The sequence below is a fragment of the Amblyraja radiata genome, chromosome 5 (genome assembly GCF_010909765.2).
Source record: "Amblyraja radiata isolate CabotCenter1 chromosome 5, sAmbRad1.1.pri, whole genome shotgun sequence".
Lineage (NCBI taxonomy): Eukaryota > Metazoa > Chordata > Chondrichthyes > Rajiformes > Rajidae > Amblyraja > Amblyraja radiata.
The window spans coordinates 50,044,527-50,057,229 of record NC_045960.1 but is presented as its reverse complement, the minus strand read 5'-3'; the positions used below and the strand labels follow the sequence as shown (position 1 = coordinate 50,057,229).

Here is a 12,703-nt window from a genome sequence, read left to right as displayed (position 1 = left end):
GTTTGTGCTGACACATTAATATCCAAGAATGCAACCTATTCTCTTCTTATAACATCATAATTGTCAACTTCACATTTGACCCCATACTGTTAAGCAATAGTGAGTATAAATTAATATTGGAACAAAGTTCAGACTCAACGTGCCCCAAATCAAGACACTCTGCATGTGTATGTTCCATCCAATGTCTTTCCTCAATTTTTGAAAACATTTAAAATGTTCCTGAAGCCATCAATTTACATTTAAGACTATGAGGTGGTAACATCTGTGCATGGTATCTTGTTCTTGCAAGGAAAATACAATTTTAATTTTTATTGTATAGTTATTCGTGGTGATAAGCTCAGTGTCTGATAGAAGTGAGTTTGTGCCTTCTAATGGATGAGCATGCCATATCATTATGCGTGACCCTCCAGTCAAGAGCTGACCCGGTTTTCAAGGAGTGCTCCTTTCATATCTGCTATAGGTAATTCCATGTCTGATGTTCATCATGTATTAGAGTCATACAGTCATACAATGATACAGTGTGGAAACAGGCCCTTCAGCCCAACTCGTCAACACCGGCCAACAATGTCCCAGCTACCCTAGTCCCACTTGAGCTGCGTTTGGTCTATAACCCTCCAAACGTGTCCTATCCATGTATCTGTCCAACCGTTTCTGAAACGATGGGATAGTCCCAGTGGCAACTACCTACTCTGGCAGCTTGTTCCATACACCCACCACCCTCCATGTGAAAAAGTTACCCATCAGATTCCTATTAAATCTTTTTCCCTTCACCTTGAATCTATGTCCTCTGATTCTCGATTCCTCTAAACTGGATAAAATATTCTGTGCATCTACCCGATCTATTCCTCTCATGATTTTGTATACCTCTATAAGAATTCCCCTCATCCTCCTTTGCTCCATGGAATAGAGACCCAGCCTACGCAACCTCTCCCTCTTGCTACACCCTCTCGTCCTGTCAGCATCCTCGTAAATCTTTTCTGAATCCTTTCAAGCTTGACAATATCTTTCCTGTAACATGGTGCCCAGAACTGAACACAATATTCTAAATGCGGTCTCACCTACATCTTATTCAACTGCAACATGACCTCCCAACTTCTATACTCAATACTCTGACTGATGAAGACCAAAGTGCCAAAAGCCTTTTTGACCACCTTATCTACCTGTGACTCGACCTTCAAGGAACCATGCACGTACTCCTAGTTCCCTCTGCTCTACAACACTACTCAGAGGCCTACCATTTACTGTGTAGGTCCTGCCCTTGTTCGATGTTCCAAAACACAACACCTCGAACTTCTCTGTTTAAATTCCATCAACCATTCCAACGCCCACCTGGCCAATCGATCCAGATCAAGCTGCAATCGTTCACAACCATCTTCACTGTCTGCAAAACCCCTAACTTTTGTATCATCAGCAAACTTGCTAATCTTGCCCTGTATGTTTTCATCCAAAACATTGATGTAGATGACACACAGTAATGGGCCCAGCACCGAACCCTGTGGCACACCACTAATCACAGGCCTCCATTCTGAGAAGCAACCTTCCACCATCACCCTTCTGCTTCCTTCCATGGACCCAATTTGCTATCCATTTAGCTTTCTCTCCTTGGATCCCATGATATCTAACCTTCCAGAACAGCCTACCATGCAGCACCTTGCCGAACGCCTTACTAAAGTCTATGTACACAACATCCACAGCTCTGCCTTCATCAACCTTTTTGCTCATGTCTTCAAAAAATCAGATTTATGAGACATGACCTCCCACATACAAAACCATGCTGACTGTCCCTAATCAGCATGCAAATGCCTGTATATCCTATCCCTCAGAATACTCTCCAGTAACCATACCAGCTACAGATGTTAAGCTCACTGGCCTATACTTCCCAACATTTTCCCTGTAGCCCTTCTTGAAAAGAAGCATTGTATACAGACTTGAAAAAATGGATTTGCCCAGTGACCTCTGTAAAATTATTCTTTCAAAGAAATAAACAATGTTGCAGGCAGCAAAGAATTTCTACTCCAAGTTGTTTTTGCTGCAATAATAAATTGTTTTTCCGAGCTTCCATTTATTTGGAGAACTGTGCATGGTTCTTGAATTCAATTTTCCCTTTCTTGTGCTAAATATATGCCATGTTCAAAGTCCAATCAAGTGACCTGAAAAAATACTTAAAATAGTGAAATCTATCATTCAAAAAAAATTGTTGCCGTACTTTACAAGGAAAAAAATACAACCCGTGTTATTACTGACTTGACCTTATTGCAGTGGTTGCAGTTGGTGGCAAGGAAGCATGTGAAATCTTAAGAACACATTTCATGGCGAGCATATCAGATATACGAAAGGTTGTCATGAAGAGTAGGGAAAATTCACAGGTGAAGGGAGGACCATATTTCTTCACTATGTTAGGCCACATCCCTGCTGACCAGGTCCCATAGGAGACCCAAGTGATCAAATCATAATACAGACAGAGGTCAGATTTTTGCAGGTAAGAAGTTGTGCAAGCACTCAACCAAGCAGAACTGAGCTGGCATGCAAGCACAGCAGTCAGGCAGACCAAGTGAGGAAGAAAATTATGAAAGTCCAGTAGGTACACTTGAATGCATGGAGGATATGCCAGACTTATTCTGCTTTTATCAACAGTGAAAAACCTAAGTACAAGGGATAGACTGAAGAATGGTCCCTTTTCCACCACAACAGTTTTTTCCCCCACAGGTATTAGGTTGGATACTTTCTTATTAATTAAAAATTCAGTATCACAAGCATTGATCTCAGAAACACATGCACAATTGATGCCAGCATGTGACACCTGGTCTTGGATGATTTTGGCCTTGGGAACGCACTCTCCAAATTCACAATCGGCGAGACTTCAACTGGAAATAAATTTAGTTTCGTTTAATTTAGAGATACAGCACAGAAACAGGCCTTCCGAGACCATACCAACCATTGATCGGCCAATCATACTGGCTCTATGTTTACCCACCTTCACACCCTCTCCCTACACACGAGGTGCAATATTTTAGAGGTCGATTCATCTACAAACCTGCACTGGAATGCGGGAAGACACCAGAGCACCTGACGGAAACCCACACAGTCACATGGAGAAAGTGCAAACTCCACACACACCGCACCCAAGGTTAGGATTGAACCCAGGTCTCTGGTACTGTGAGGGAGCAGCTCTACCAGCTGTGCCACCCAAATACAAATTTAGCTGTAGTAAAACAAGCCAAAGTGATGTTTATGTATTTTACACTTTACAAATTAAAGCGTCCGGTTTCAAGGCATTGATGTTTGTATCTAAGAACTTATTTAACTTAAAAGTCAGTACAACACAGGTATACTAATTTCATTAGTGGGCAATGGTAAAGAAAGTTCTCAGTTTCAAATTCCCGCATGCCAACATCTTTGATGACCTGTCCTGAGGGTAGCACATAAATGTAATCACTAAAGAGGAGAACTGGTGCCTCTACTTTCTTAGAAGTTTAAATGAGATTTAGGATTTCCCCAAATAGTCTAACAAATATCTATAAATGCACTGTAGGAAGTATCCTGACTGGTTGCATCATGGCCTGGTAGGGCAATTCTAATGGACAGGAATGCAAGACATTGCAGAGAGTGTTGGATTCACCCCAATCCAGTCCATGGGCACAGCACTCTCCACCATTAAAAGCTTCTACACAAGACGCCGATTCAAAAGGTTGTCATTTATCATTGAGGATGCACATGATTGGACCATGTCCTCTTCTCTCTGCTATACTGGGCAGGAGGTACAGAAGCCTGAAGTTCCACACTACCAGATTCAGGAGCAGCCACTTTCCTACAACCATTAGATTCTCAAACTGATCCGCGCAATGCATCTGTGTTCATGTATCTTGTTCTGTTCTATGACTGATGACAGACCAATTTCTCTCCTGGGATAAATAAAGTTCCATTGTATCATATCGTAAACTTACCTCAGCTTCTGAACACCATGGAACTCTTGCAGTACCATAGACCAGTTTCCCAATTATGTTTCTTTGCACCAATGACTTGTTTTTGCTCATGTACAATTCATGTTTCTGTGTATTACCCAGTATGTCTGTAATGCTGCTGCAAGCAAGAATTTCATCCTTCCTTTACCCCATCGTACTTGAGCATTTGACGATCTGGACGTCTTCTGAAATTAAGGGCTGTCAATTGACAACTGAATAAAAGGGCCTGTAATTTTCTGAAGTGTGGACGAATAGGAAGTGATTTTACTAAAACATGTAAAATTCTGGAAGGAGCTGATAGCATAATTGTTTAGTTTAGTGACAGAACTGGAAGATATCATCCCAAAGCTAAGTGAAACAGTTATTTAGTATTGAGATAGAGAAATCTCTTCAGATGGCTGGAATTATCTAACCAAGGTGACAGCATTTATTTACACACACAAAAGTCTAAGATTGATAAACTTTTTGGCAGCAAGGGATTTGAGGGATATTGGGGAATGGATGGGAATGATGAGTCAAGGTAGACAATCACTCATGATCTTATTCAATAGTGGATCAGTCTCAAGGGGCTCTATGACCTACTTCTGCTGTGATTAACTTTCAAACAATAAATCAATTCTCCAGCCGTTTTTGCCCAAGAGCATTATTTCTCAACACACACACAACTGCCAATTCAATCAGAGGGACATGTTTGGATGGCAGACCAAATGCAGTTGGGTGGGTCTGCTTCATTTGCAAATAACTGATGAATGGTTATCAAATGGATCAATGAATGGTCTGAAGGACACCTAATAGCAAGGTAGCTGACAGAAGATGAGGGTATAGGCGTGCAAAAGAGAGGGGATCCCAAGTCTGACAGTTACACAGATTTTATCGATAAATCAACCCCAATCCTAGTAATCAATTCAAAAGAGATGACATTTTATCAATCCCGTCTGTTATTCTAGGAAGGAAGAGAGACACCGCCACATTTCTGTAAAAGGGGTTATTATTGAATGAATTGTCTTTCTTATCCATATCTATGAATTTGGTAGGGAGAAACTATGGCATGAAGACATGGAAGGTTTCCTGAATGCTGATATCAAATATAGTCACAATACCGAGAAACATGGAACTGCAGATGCTGGTTTACATGGCTAGGTGATGTTTTAGGTCAGGATGAATCTAGTGAAGGACCTTGACCCAAAACGTCGCCTATCCATGTCATCTAGACACGCTAAATTACTCAAGTGCTTTGCTTTTTTTATGTAGTCACATTATTGATAAGTTTAAAAAGATAGTTGAAATATTTATTATTCTATGCAGGTCAATAATGTAAAATTTAGTGGCCAGAGCAGCAAGCACAGCTGTTTTTATAAAATAATAAAATTAGTGGTTTAGGTACCAGCAGTTACATTTCCAAATCCATGCCATACCATCTATACAGTTATTCATCAGGCTTATAAATCCAAGCTGTTTCTCAGAATGAATACTTAATATCAGTGACATACAGCAACATAACAGTGAAGTGTGCACTCAGCCTCCTCCAGCAGAATAACACCAAGAATACTGTCCGTTTTAGCTCACTAATTCAGTGATAATAACTCTTGCCAAAAACGTTTCAGTGTTAACAGTGTCCAAATCAAGATCATCAACTCCCTTGGTATGAGACAAAATTTATGCATGCTGTTTATCTAACTAATTAAAATCATTTGTCAGAAATGTACAGGTGGCATAAATTATTCATGTACTTAGCTCATCACATATCAATGGTTCACTTTATCGAATGGTAAATCTAGAATGTGCCAATGTGGTTTACTATAAAATCATTTTAAATAGCAATGATCACACGGGAAATTGAAGCAGGTTGCACAGGTAAAGGGGCTCAACATATAATCAGGGGACAATTCCACTTTATTTTTACATAGATACATAGAAAATAGGTGCAGGTGTAGGCCATTCAGCTCTTTGAGCCAGCACCGCCACTCAATGTGATCATGGCTGATCATCTATAATCAGTACCCTGTTCCTGCCTTCTCCCCATATCCCTTGATTCCGCTAGCCCTAAGAACTCTATCTAACTGATGACACACACACAGGATTACGAATCCAGCACAAAACATTCTGCGCCACATTGACAGATGGCTATACTATGAATGATTTGCAGATCAGCCTGGACTGATGTACAAGGACACCCTTGTCTTGTTGCACCTCCCCTTGGTTCTTGGTCCTCCAAAATATTCCAAATGGAATTTAAACTGGAGGTGGTGAAGGGAGGGCTTAAGCCAGAAAGGGTTATTGGGAAGAAAGAGCTACTTTAAATTTAGTTGCATCTGGTTGGGTAACTATAGTTGGGTGGAGATTATGCCATGCTTTAATTGTGTGGGCGAAGAACGAATTGCTGTATACATCTGTCTTTGTAGCTGGGATCACAAATTGGATCGAATGCCCTCGTCTGCTCCTAATTGGTTTGGGTTTGGTGTAGGTCTTGTAGTTTATGTCGAGCTGACCATTTAACATTTTGTAATGTTTTCTTTTCCTAATGTGACACCATTCAAATAATAATCTGCCTTTTTCTGGCAACCAAAGTGGATAACCTCACATTTATCCACATTAAACTGCATCTGCCATGCATTTGCCCACTCACCCAACCTGTCCAAGTCACTCTGCATCCTCTTCCTAGAGGGCGCCGTCCTTTGTGGTATGGCTGCCCAGCCTGCAGCTGTTCGTTTTTTCACTCTTTTTTAAATTTATTTTTTAAAGTGAGTTTTAGTGTTTGTTTCTGGAGCTCTAGTCTTTTTTATGTGGGGGGTGGGGAGGGGGAAGGGGGAAACAACTTTTCAGGGTCCCTACCTGGTCGGAGGCAGCTTTTCTCCAGGCTGCACCGTCGACCAGTCCTCGCGGCCTACCAGCGGGCCTGGAGCGGCGTTTCCTGAGGGGACCGGCCAGAACCTCGGCTTCGGCGGCAAAGCGCTGGAGCGCTATTGCGGAGCGGGCGATGCCTTGCCCGGGTCGCCGCGCTGGAGCTCCGGTGAGCTGAAGACTGCCGATAAAAACATCGCGGAGCTGTGGGACTGTGGAGCGGCCAGCTGCGGGCGGCGCTGAACTTTTCACCGGGAGCCTGGGATCTCGCGACGAGATCGCCAGTAGTGGAGCTCCAACCGGCGCGGCCTTGTTGGCTTCAGAAGCCGCGGTCTCCGGTAAGGGAAGCGGCCGTTCCAGGTGTCCCATGCTGCTGAGAGGATTCTCCTGACGCCGGAGTACCATTATCCGGCGAGAACGGCCTGGAACATCGGGCCTCCGTAAAGGCAACTGTGGAGGCCTCAATAGGCCCGACTATGGGTGGACATGGGATGGAGACTGGACATTGTGCCTTCCCTCATAATGGGAACCATTGTGGGGGGATGTTTTTATGTTCAAATTGTTTATTGCTGTTATGTCTGTATTCTTTCTTTATGTGCTGCATTGGCAAGAAGCATTTCACTACACCTAGGTGTATGTGACCAATAAAATAACCTTTTTGAACCTTTGAACCTTTTTCACAGATCACACTGCCACCCAGCTTTGTGTTATTTGAAAATTTGCTAATGTTACTTTTAATTCCTTCATCTAAATCATTAATGTATATTGTAAATAGAAAAATAGAAGGAGTGCTAAAGAACTGGGGAAGATATTCCACTGCACAAAGCAGGCAAAAATAAGCACTTGCACCTGAAATTGCTACTCTATAACCTGCACCAAAGCAGCAAGTACCTCCGTGAGTGTCACAGTCTCCAGCAGATAATTTCCACTGTGCCTTTTCTGAGTTGTGACCAACAAAATTGGCTGTTTGTTCTTCATCATAGATCTGCATGGAGTGTACAACAAGCTCCACACAGATCACTGGGGACTACATACAGGACTGGACTATAAAGTCAGACCATCTGAGCTTGAACAACCAGTGCCATTCAAAAATCACAACGTAAATCTCTCCACACCCACGACTGTGTAGCTAGACAGGTAGCATCACAGGAAGATAGGGTGGTCTAAACTATTCACATTTGCATTCAGTCAGAATATTGAGCACAGAGGTTGGTAGGTCACGTGCCGTTATGCAAGATGTTGGTGAGGCCTCATCATGTTATAGAAGATGTTGTCAAGCTCGAAAGGGTGCAGAGAAGATTTATGAGGATGTTCCCGGACTAGAGGGGCCTGAGTTATGGGGAAAAGTTGAGAAAGCTAGGACCTTATTCCTTGGGGTGTAAAAGGATGTGGGGCAATCTTATAGAGGTGTACAACATCATGAGAGCAATAGATCAGGTAAATGTCCAGAATAGAAGAACTAGAAACCAGGTGAAATAAGTTTAAAGTGAGGGGGGAAAGATTTAATAAGAACCTGAGGAGTAACTTTTATTTGTACACAAAGTGTGGTGGGTATACAGAACAAGCAGCCAGAAGAGGTAGTTGAGACAGGAACAATCACAACTTTTAAGAAACATTTGGACAGGTACATAAATAGGTCAGGTTTAGAGGGATAGGGGCCAAATGCAAGCTGGTGAGACGAGTGTAGATGGGGCATGTTGGTCAGCGTGCGCATGTTGCACTGAAGGGCTTGTTTCCATGCTGTATGACTCCTACACCATCCTCTATGACAAGACACAGCTCCATTTGGGGGGGGGGGGGGGAGATTAATAATCTGATTGAATGATGCCACAACAACTGTGTAGCTCTCAATGTTAGTAAGACCAAGGGGCAGATTGTTGACTTCAGGAAGGGAACGCCACAGGTCCATGAACTTGTCTTCTTTGACAGGATTGCAAGTCCACAGATTCAAGTTCCTGGGTGTGCATATCTCTGAAGATCTGTCCTGAGCTCAGCACATTGCCGCAATCACAAAGACAGCTCATCCACACCTCTATTTCCTTAGAAGAGGAGATTCAGGGTGTCACCAAATACTCAGGTGCAGTGAAATACTCTTTTTGCATACAACCCAGAAGTCCATCACCATATATGAGCACAATCCCCCAGTTAGACCAAAATGTACAGAGAAACCCACTTAGTTGATATGCAAGAGGTGCTATTTTGGCGCCATTTTATAGTGCTAGTTGCATCTGGCTACAAAGTGCCCATTGCATCCGTCGCCTCCATCCCAGTTATCCCATGAACCGTTGTCCTCTCCTTGCACAGCCCTCTTCAGCCCTTGTTCCCCAGGAGCACCTCCCACAGCCAACCTTAAGGGCACAGAAAGAAAGACCCTTCTCACCTTCACACCAAGCTTGGATCAAAAACTGGAATCCATTCACTGAGAACACTTCAAGCTCACACCAACGGTCTACACAACTACCAGACCATCCTGGACAATACACATACGTGATTGTCGAACATGTCAGTACAAATAATTTTCCACATAGTTATACAATACTGCACTGCAAAGCAAGCCTATATCAAGCAGGACCACACAAATGCAGAACCTCATGACAAACCCAAAACAGATCTGCATGGAATGAGCATGAACATAAACACTCACTCAATTTCCTTTAAAACCCCAAAACTATTAGCCTGAATAACATTCACAGGCATGTCCTACAAAGACTGCATTTACCAATCTGGTCCACATATACACAACACCAGTAAATACGAGCCTAGGCTACACATATCCCCTGCACCGTATTAATACCCCATTGGATCAACCTTGAATGCATACCATCCACCACAGTCTGACAAACCCTGGATTACATACACCCATGACTGTACCGCAAACCAAGCACAGGCCAATCTAAACACACACAGGACTACAAACTCAGCACAAAACATTCTGTGTCACATTGACAGATGGCTAGACAATGAATGATTTGCAGATCAGCCTGGACTGCACACATACAAGAACTGCCCCACAAACACAGCACATCACAACCTGGGCCTTAAACATCTAGGAATGCCCCACAAATTCTACACATACCTGCCTGGGCTGTCCACACCCAGGACTACACAATGCGCACACATACCTTCAATGGAAACGCAACACAGTTGAACCTGAACAACAAAAGCTCTTCACTGTACCACGTCAGCATGGCTAAACTGGTAAGTAACATGCACACAAAAAACAATTTATATTACACATCTCAAGTTTCATTAAAAAGCCACCATTGCTCAACCACGACAAAACTCGCCAAGGACTACATGCCAACACAGCACAGATCAGCTTGTAAAACACAATTATATAATTGCATTATAAGCCTAGACAATAAACACTCAGGACTGGATTGAAAAGCTCCATTGGTTTGGACTGAATTAGGCCAAATTAGGACTGAATTACAATTCCTGCTTAGTTCAACTTGGGCTAAATAGAGTATACACAAATCAACTAGCCACACACAGACAACCAGCAAAACAAACTAAGTTTATGTTATCTTGGATGTCAAATGTCTAGGAAGACCTTAGATCAGACTAGACTGCTCAAGCTAGAATTGCATTACCAATCAGGAGTGAAATAATGGCACTTGCTCCAAAACTTCCAGCGCACAAAAGATTTTGCACTCTGTGACAAAATTTCCCTCTTTTCCCAATGGAAATTCAGGAATCACTTTTAAAGCATCACTGCAGCGATGTCTTCACATTGAAGATCTTTCAGTCATAAACCAGAAGGCATAAACAAAATTTCTGATCTCTTGTATTAAACTTTTCTTAAAATGATCTATAAATTAGCTTTGAAAATATCTGAATGATAACCTAAACAACAATCTGGATTCCTCATGTAACAAAGCACGACATTTTCATAGAGTTTTAAAGTGAGATTTATTTTGGAACCAACTATATACTTGGTTTACTAATTATTGAAGGTTATACTAGAAAAGGCCATAAGATAATACACCAGAGAGGAGCAAAGATTCATTGACAGAAACCATGGTGTGTCCACAGGTAACTGTGAAGGTACATAATCCAGGTTTTTCTCAATTTCACTATTTAAGTACTGTTAGAGCTAAAAAATGTCACTGCCATTTCTACTGCAAAAACGGGTAATTACATTATACTCCATCGAGTTATAAAACATGGGAAATAATTCAGTTGAAGCTCATGGCCTCCTTTATTGTGATCTTTATGAATGCCAGTCATTAAGAGGACGAAAAACAGGAGGCGTACTGTTGGGGAAAAAACCACTGCCTCAGGAATGACAAGGCACCAAGTATATCCCCGAGATTGATGATGATGTTTGTAGAATGATTCTTGCCAGATGATTCTATCCCAATAACTGGCAGAAAGCAATTAAAGATTCTAAATGGTCTGAAGCGAGGGCGAGGTGCATGAAAATAAGTCCTCTGCATCCAATGTGTCATCATTAAACCTTCTGCCGCTGCTCCAGGGTACTGTACACACTGCCTGATCTCACCTGGCAACAACTGGGCTCATTTGGCATAAAGGGTGAGAAAGTACAGCTTTCATAGAAATGTCTGGAGGCGGGGTAATACCCATTTAAAATAAAAGATACATTGCCAGAATAATGCATTATCCTGAAGAATCCTGACCTGAAGCATCACCCATCTATTGCTGCTCCAGCACAGTGTTTTGCTCAAGATTCCAGCCCCTGCAGTTTCTTGTGTCACCGATGAACTATATAGGATCTATAATTTGTGGTTCAAATCTGAAACACCCTCTTTGTAAATGTATACAGAATGAATGTGCAGATGTATATATAGTCTAAGACACTGTCATCCTGCTTAACAGAGAATTATACTGAAGGAGATCTTCCATCCACCTGAAAACTGAGAGATCTTTGCTTTCAAATATCAGCTAAGACACAAAGTAATAGGGAGTAAAGAAATGCGTGAAAAAATTGTTAATAATAGGACAAGATAAATCCATTAGGTTTTTTTTTACCTGATGCGCTTTTCTTCAACATTTGTCAGATCAGCATCTCTTTTAAGGACTTTCTGAAGGTCCTGTCGTTCTTCCTCTGACAGGAAGCTGAGGTCCATCATTTTGCTTAGATCTAACCCAGTCTTCATTTTCCAACAATTCCAGTACCTTTGGTGAAACTTTGCATGAAGCCAATCGCAGAATGGTTACGACTCAGCCGTACTTCAGTTGCTGCCTTCCACGTTGAACTCTCTGTCTTTCATCAACACATTCAATTGTCTGTTTGCCTCTTAAGATTGTTCAGAGATAACAAGCTGTTCAGCTGGTTGCTGGTGCACTTTCAGGCTCAAAGATGTACTGTCTTATTCACAAGCATTCGTTTTTATGTCAGACTTTTAGGAACTTTGGGAGGATTTTTAAAATTCGACTCCAGCGTAAGGCAGGACTCGCAGTCTCTCTGTAGGAATGCAGTGAAGTAAACTATTAGTATCATTATATATCACATACTCTCTCTATGCAAATTATGTTATTACAGGAATGTGAACCTGCATGTGTGTCTGAGTTGTTTTACAGGTTTGGACTTCACAGGATTTTTGATTAATTTATTTTGCCCGAAACGGATGACTGGATAATTAAAGCGTGTATAATGAAAAATTAAACACAGAAGACTCTAATTTTTCAACTGTCATTTAGAATATGATGATTATTTGATGTTCCTAACAGATAAATAAAGTTCATTGATTGATTGATTGATTGATTATTTAGCAAGTCACTTATTTGCTCAATTAAAAAGCAGAATTATGGAAGAATTAAGTGGGTTGAACACCATCTGTGGAGGCAAAAGGTGTGTCAACATTTCGGGACAAGATCCTGCCCCAGGACTGAGAGGGATGAGAACAGAGTAGGGAGGGGTAGGATAGAAGTCGCTA

General features: G+C 41.8%; 1 protein-coding gene across 1 annotated transcript in view; it reads right to left on the bottom strand.

The window, feature by feature from the left end:
- Positions 1-12,231, bottom strand: part of LOC116973272 (synaptotagmin-like protein 1) — a 161,807-nt gene extending 149,576 nt beyond the window's left edge. Inside the window, exon 1 of the mRNA XM_033021185.1 lies at positions 11,796-12,231. Coding sequence (XP_032877076.1) covers positions 11,796-11,923 — 128 coding nt within the window. The 5' untranslated portion in view covers positions 11,924-12,231. The remainder of the gene's footprint in view (positions 1-11,795) is intronic.
- Positions 12,232-12,703: the final 472 nt, after the last annotated feature.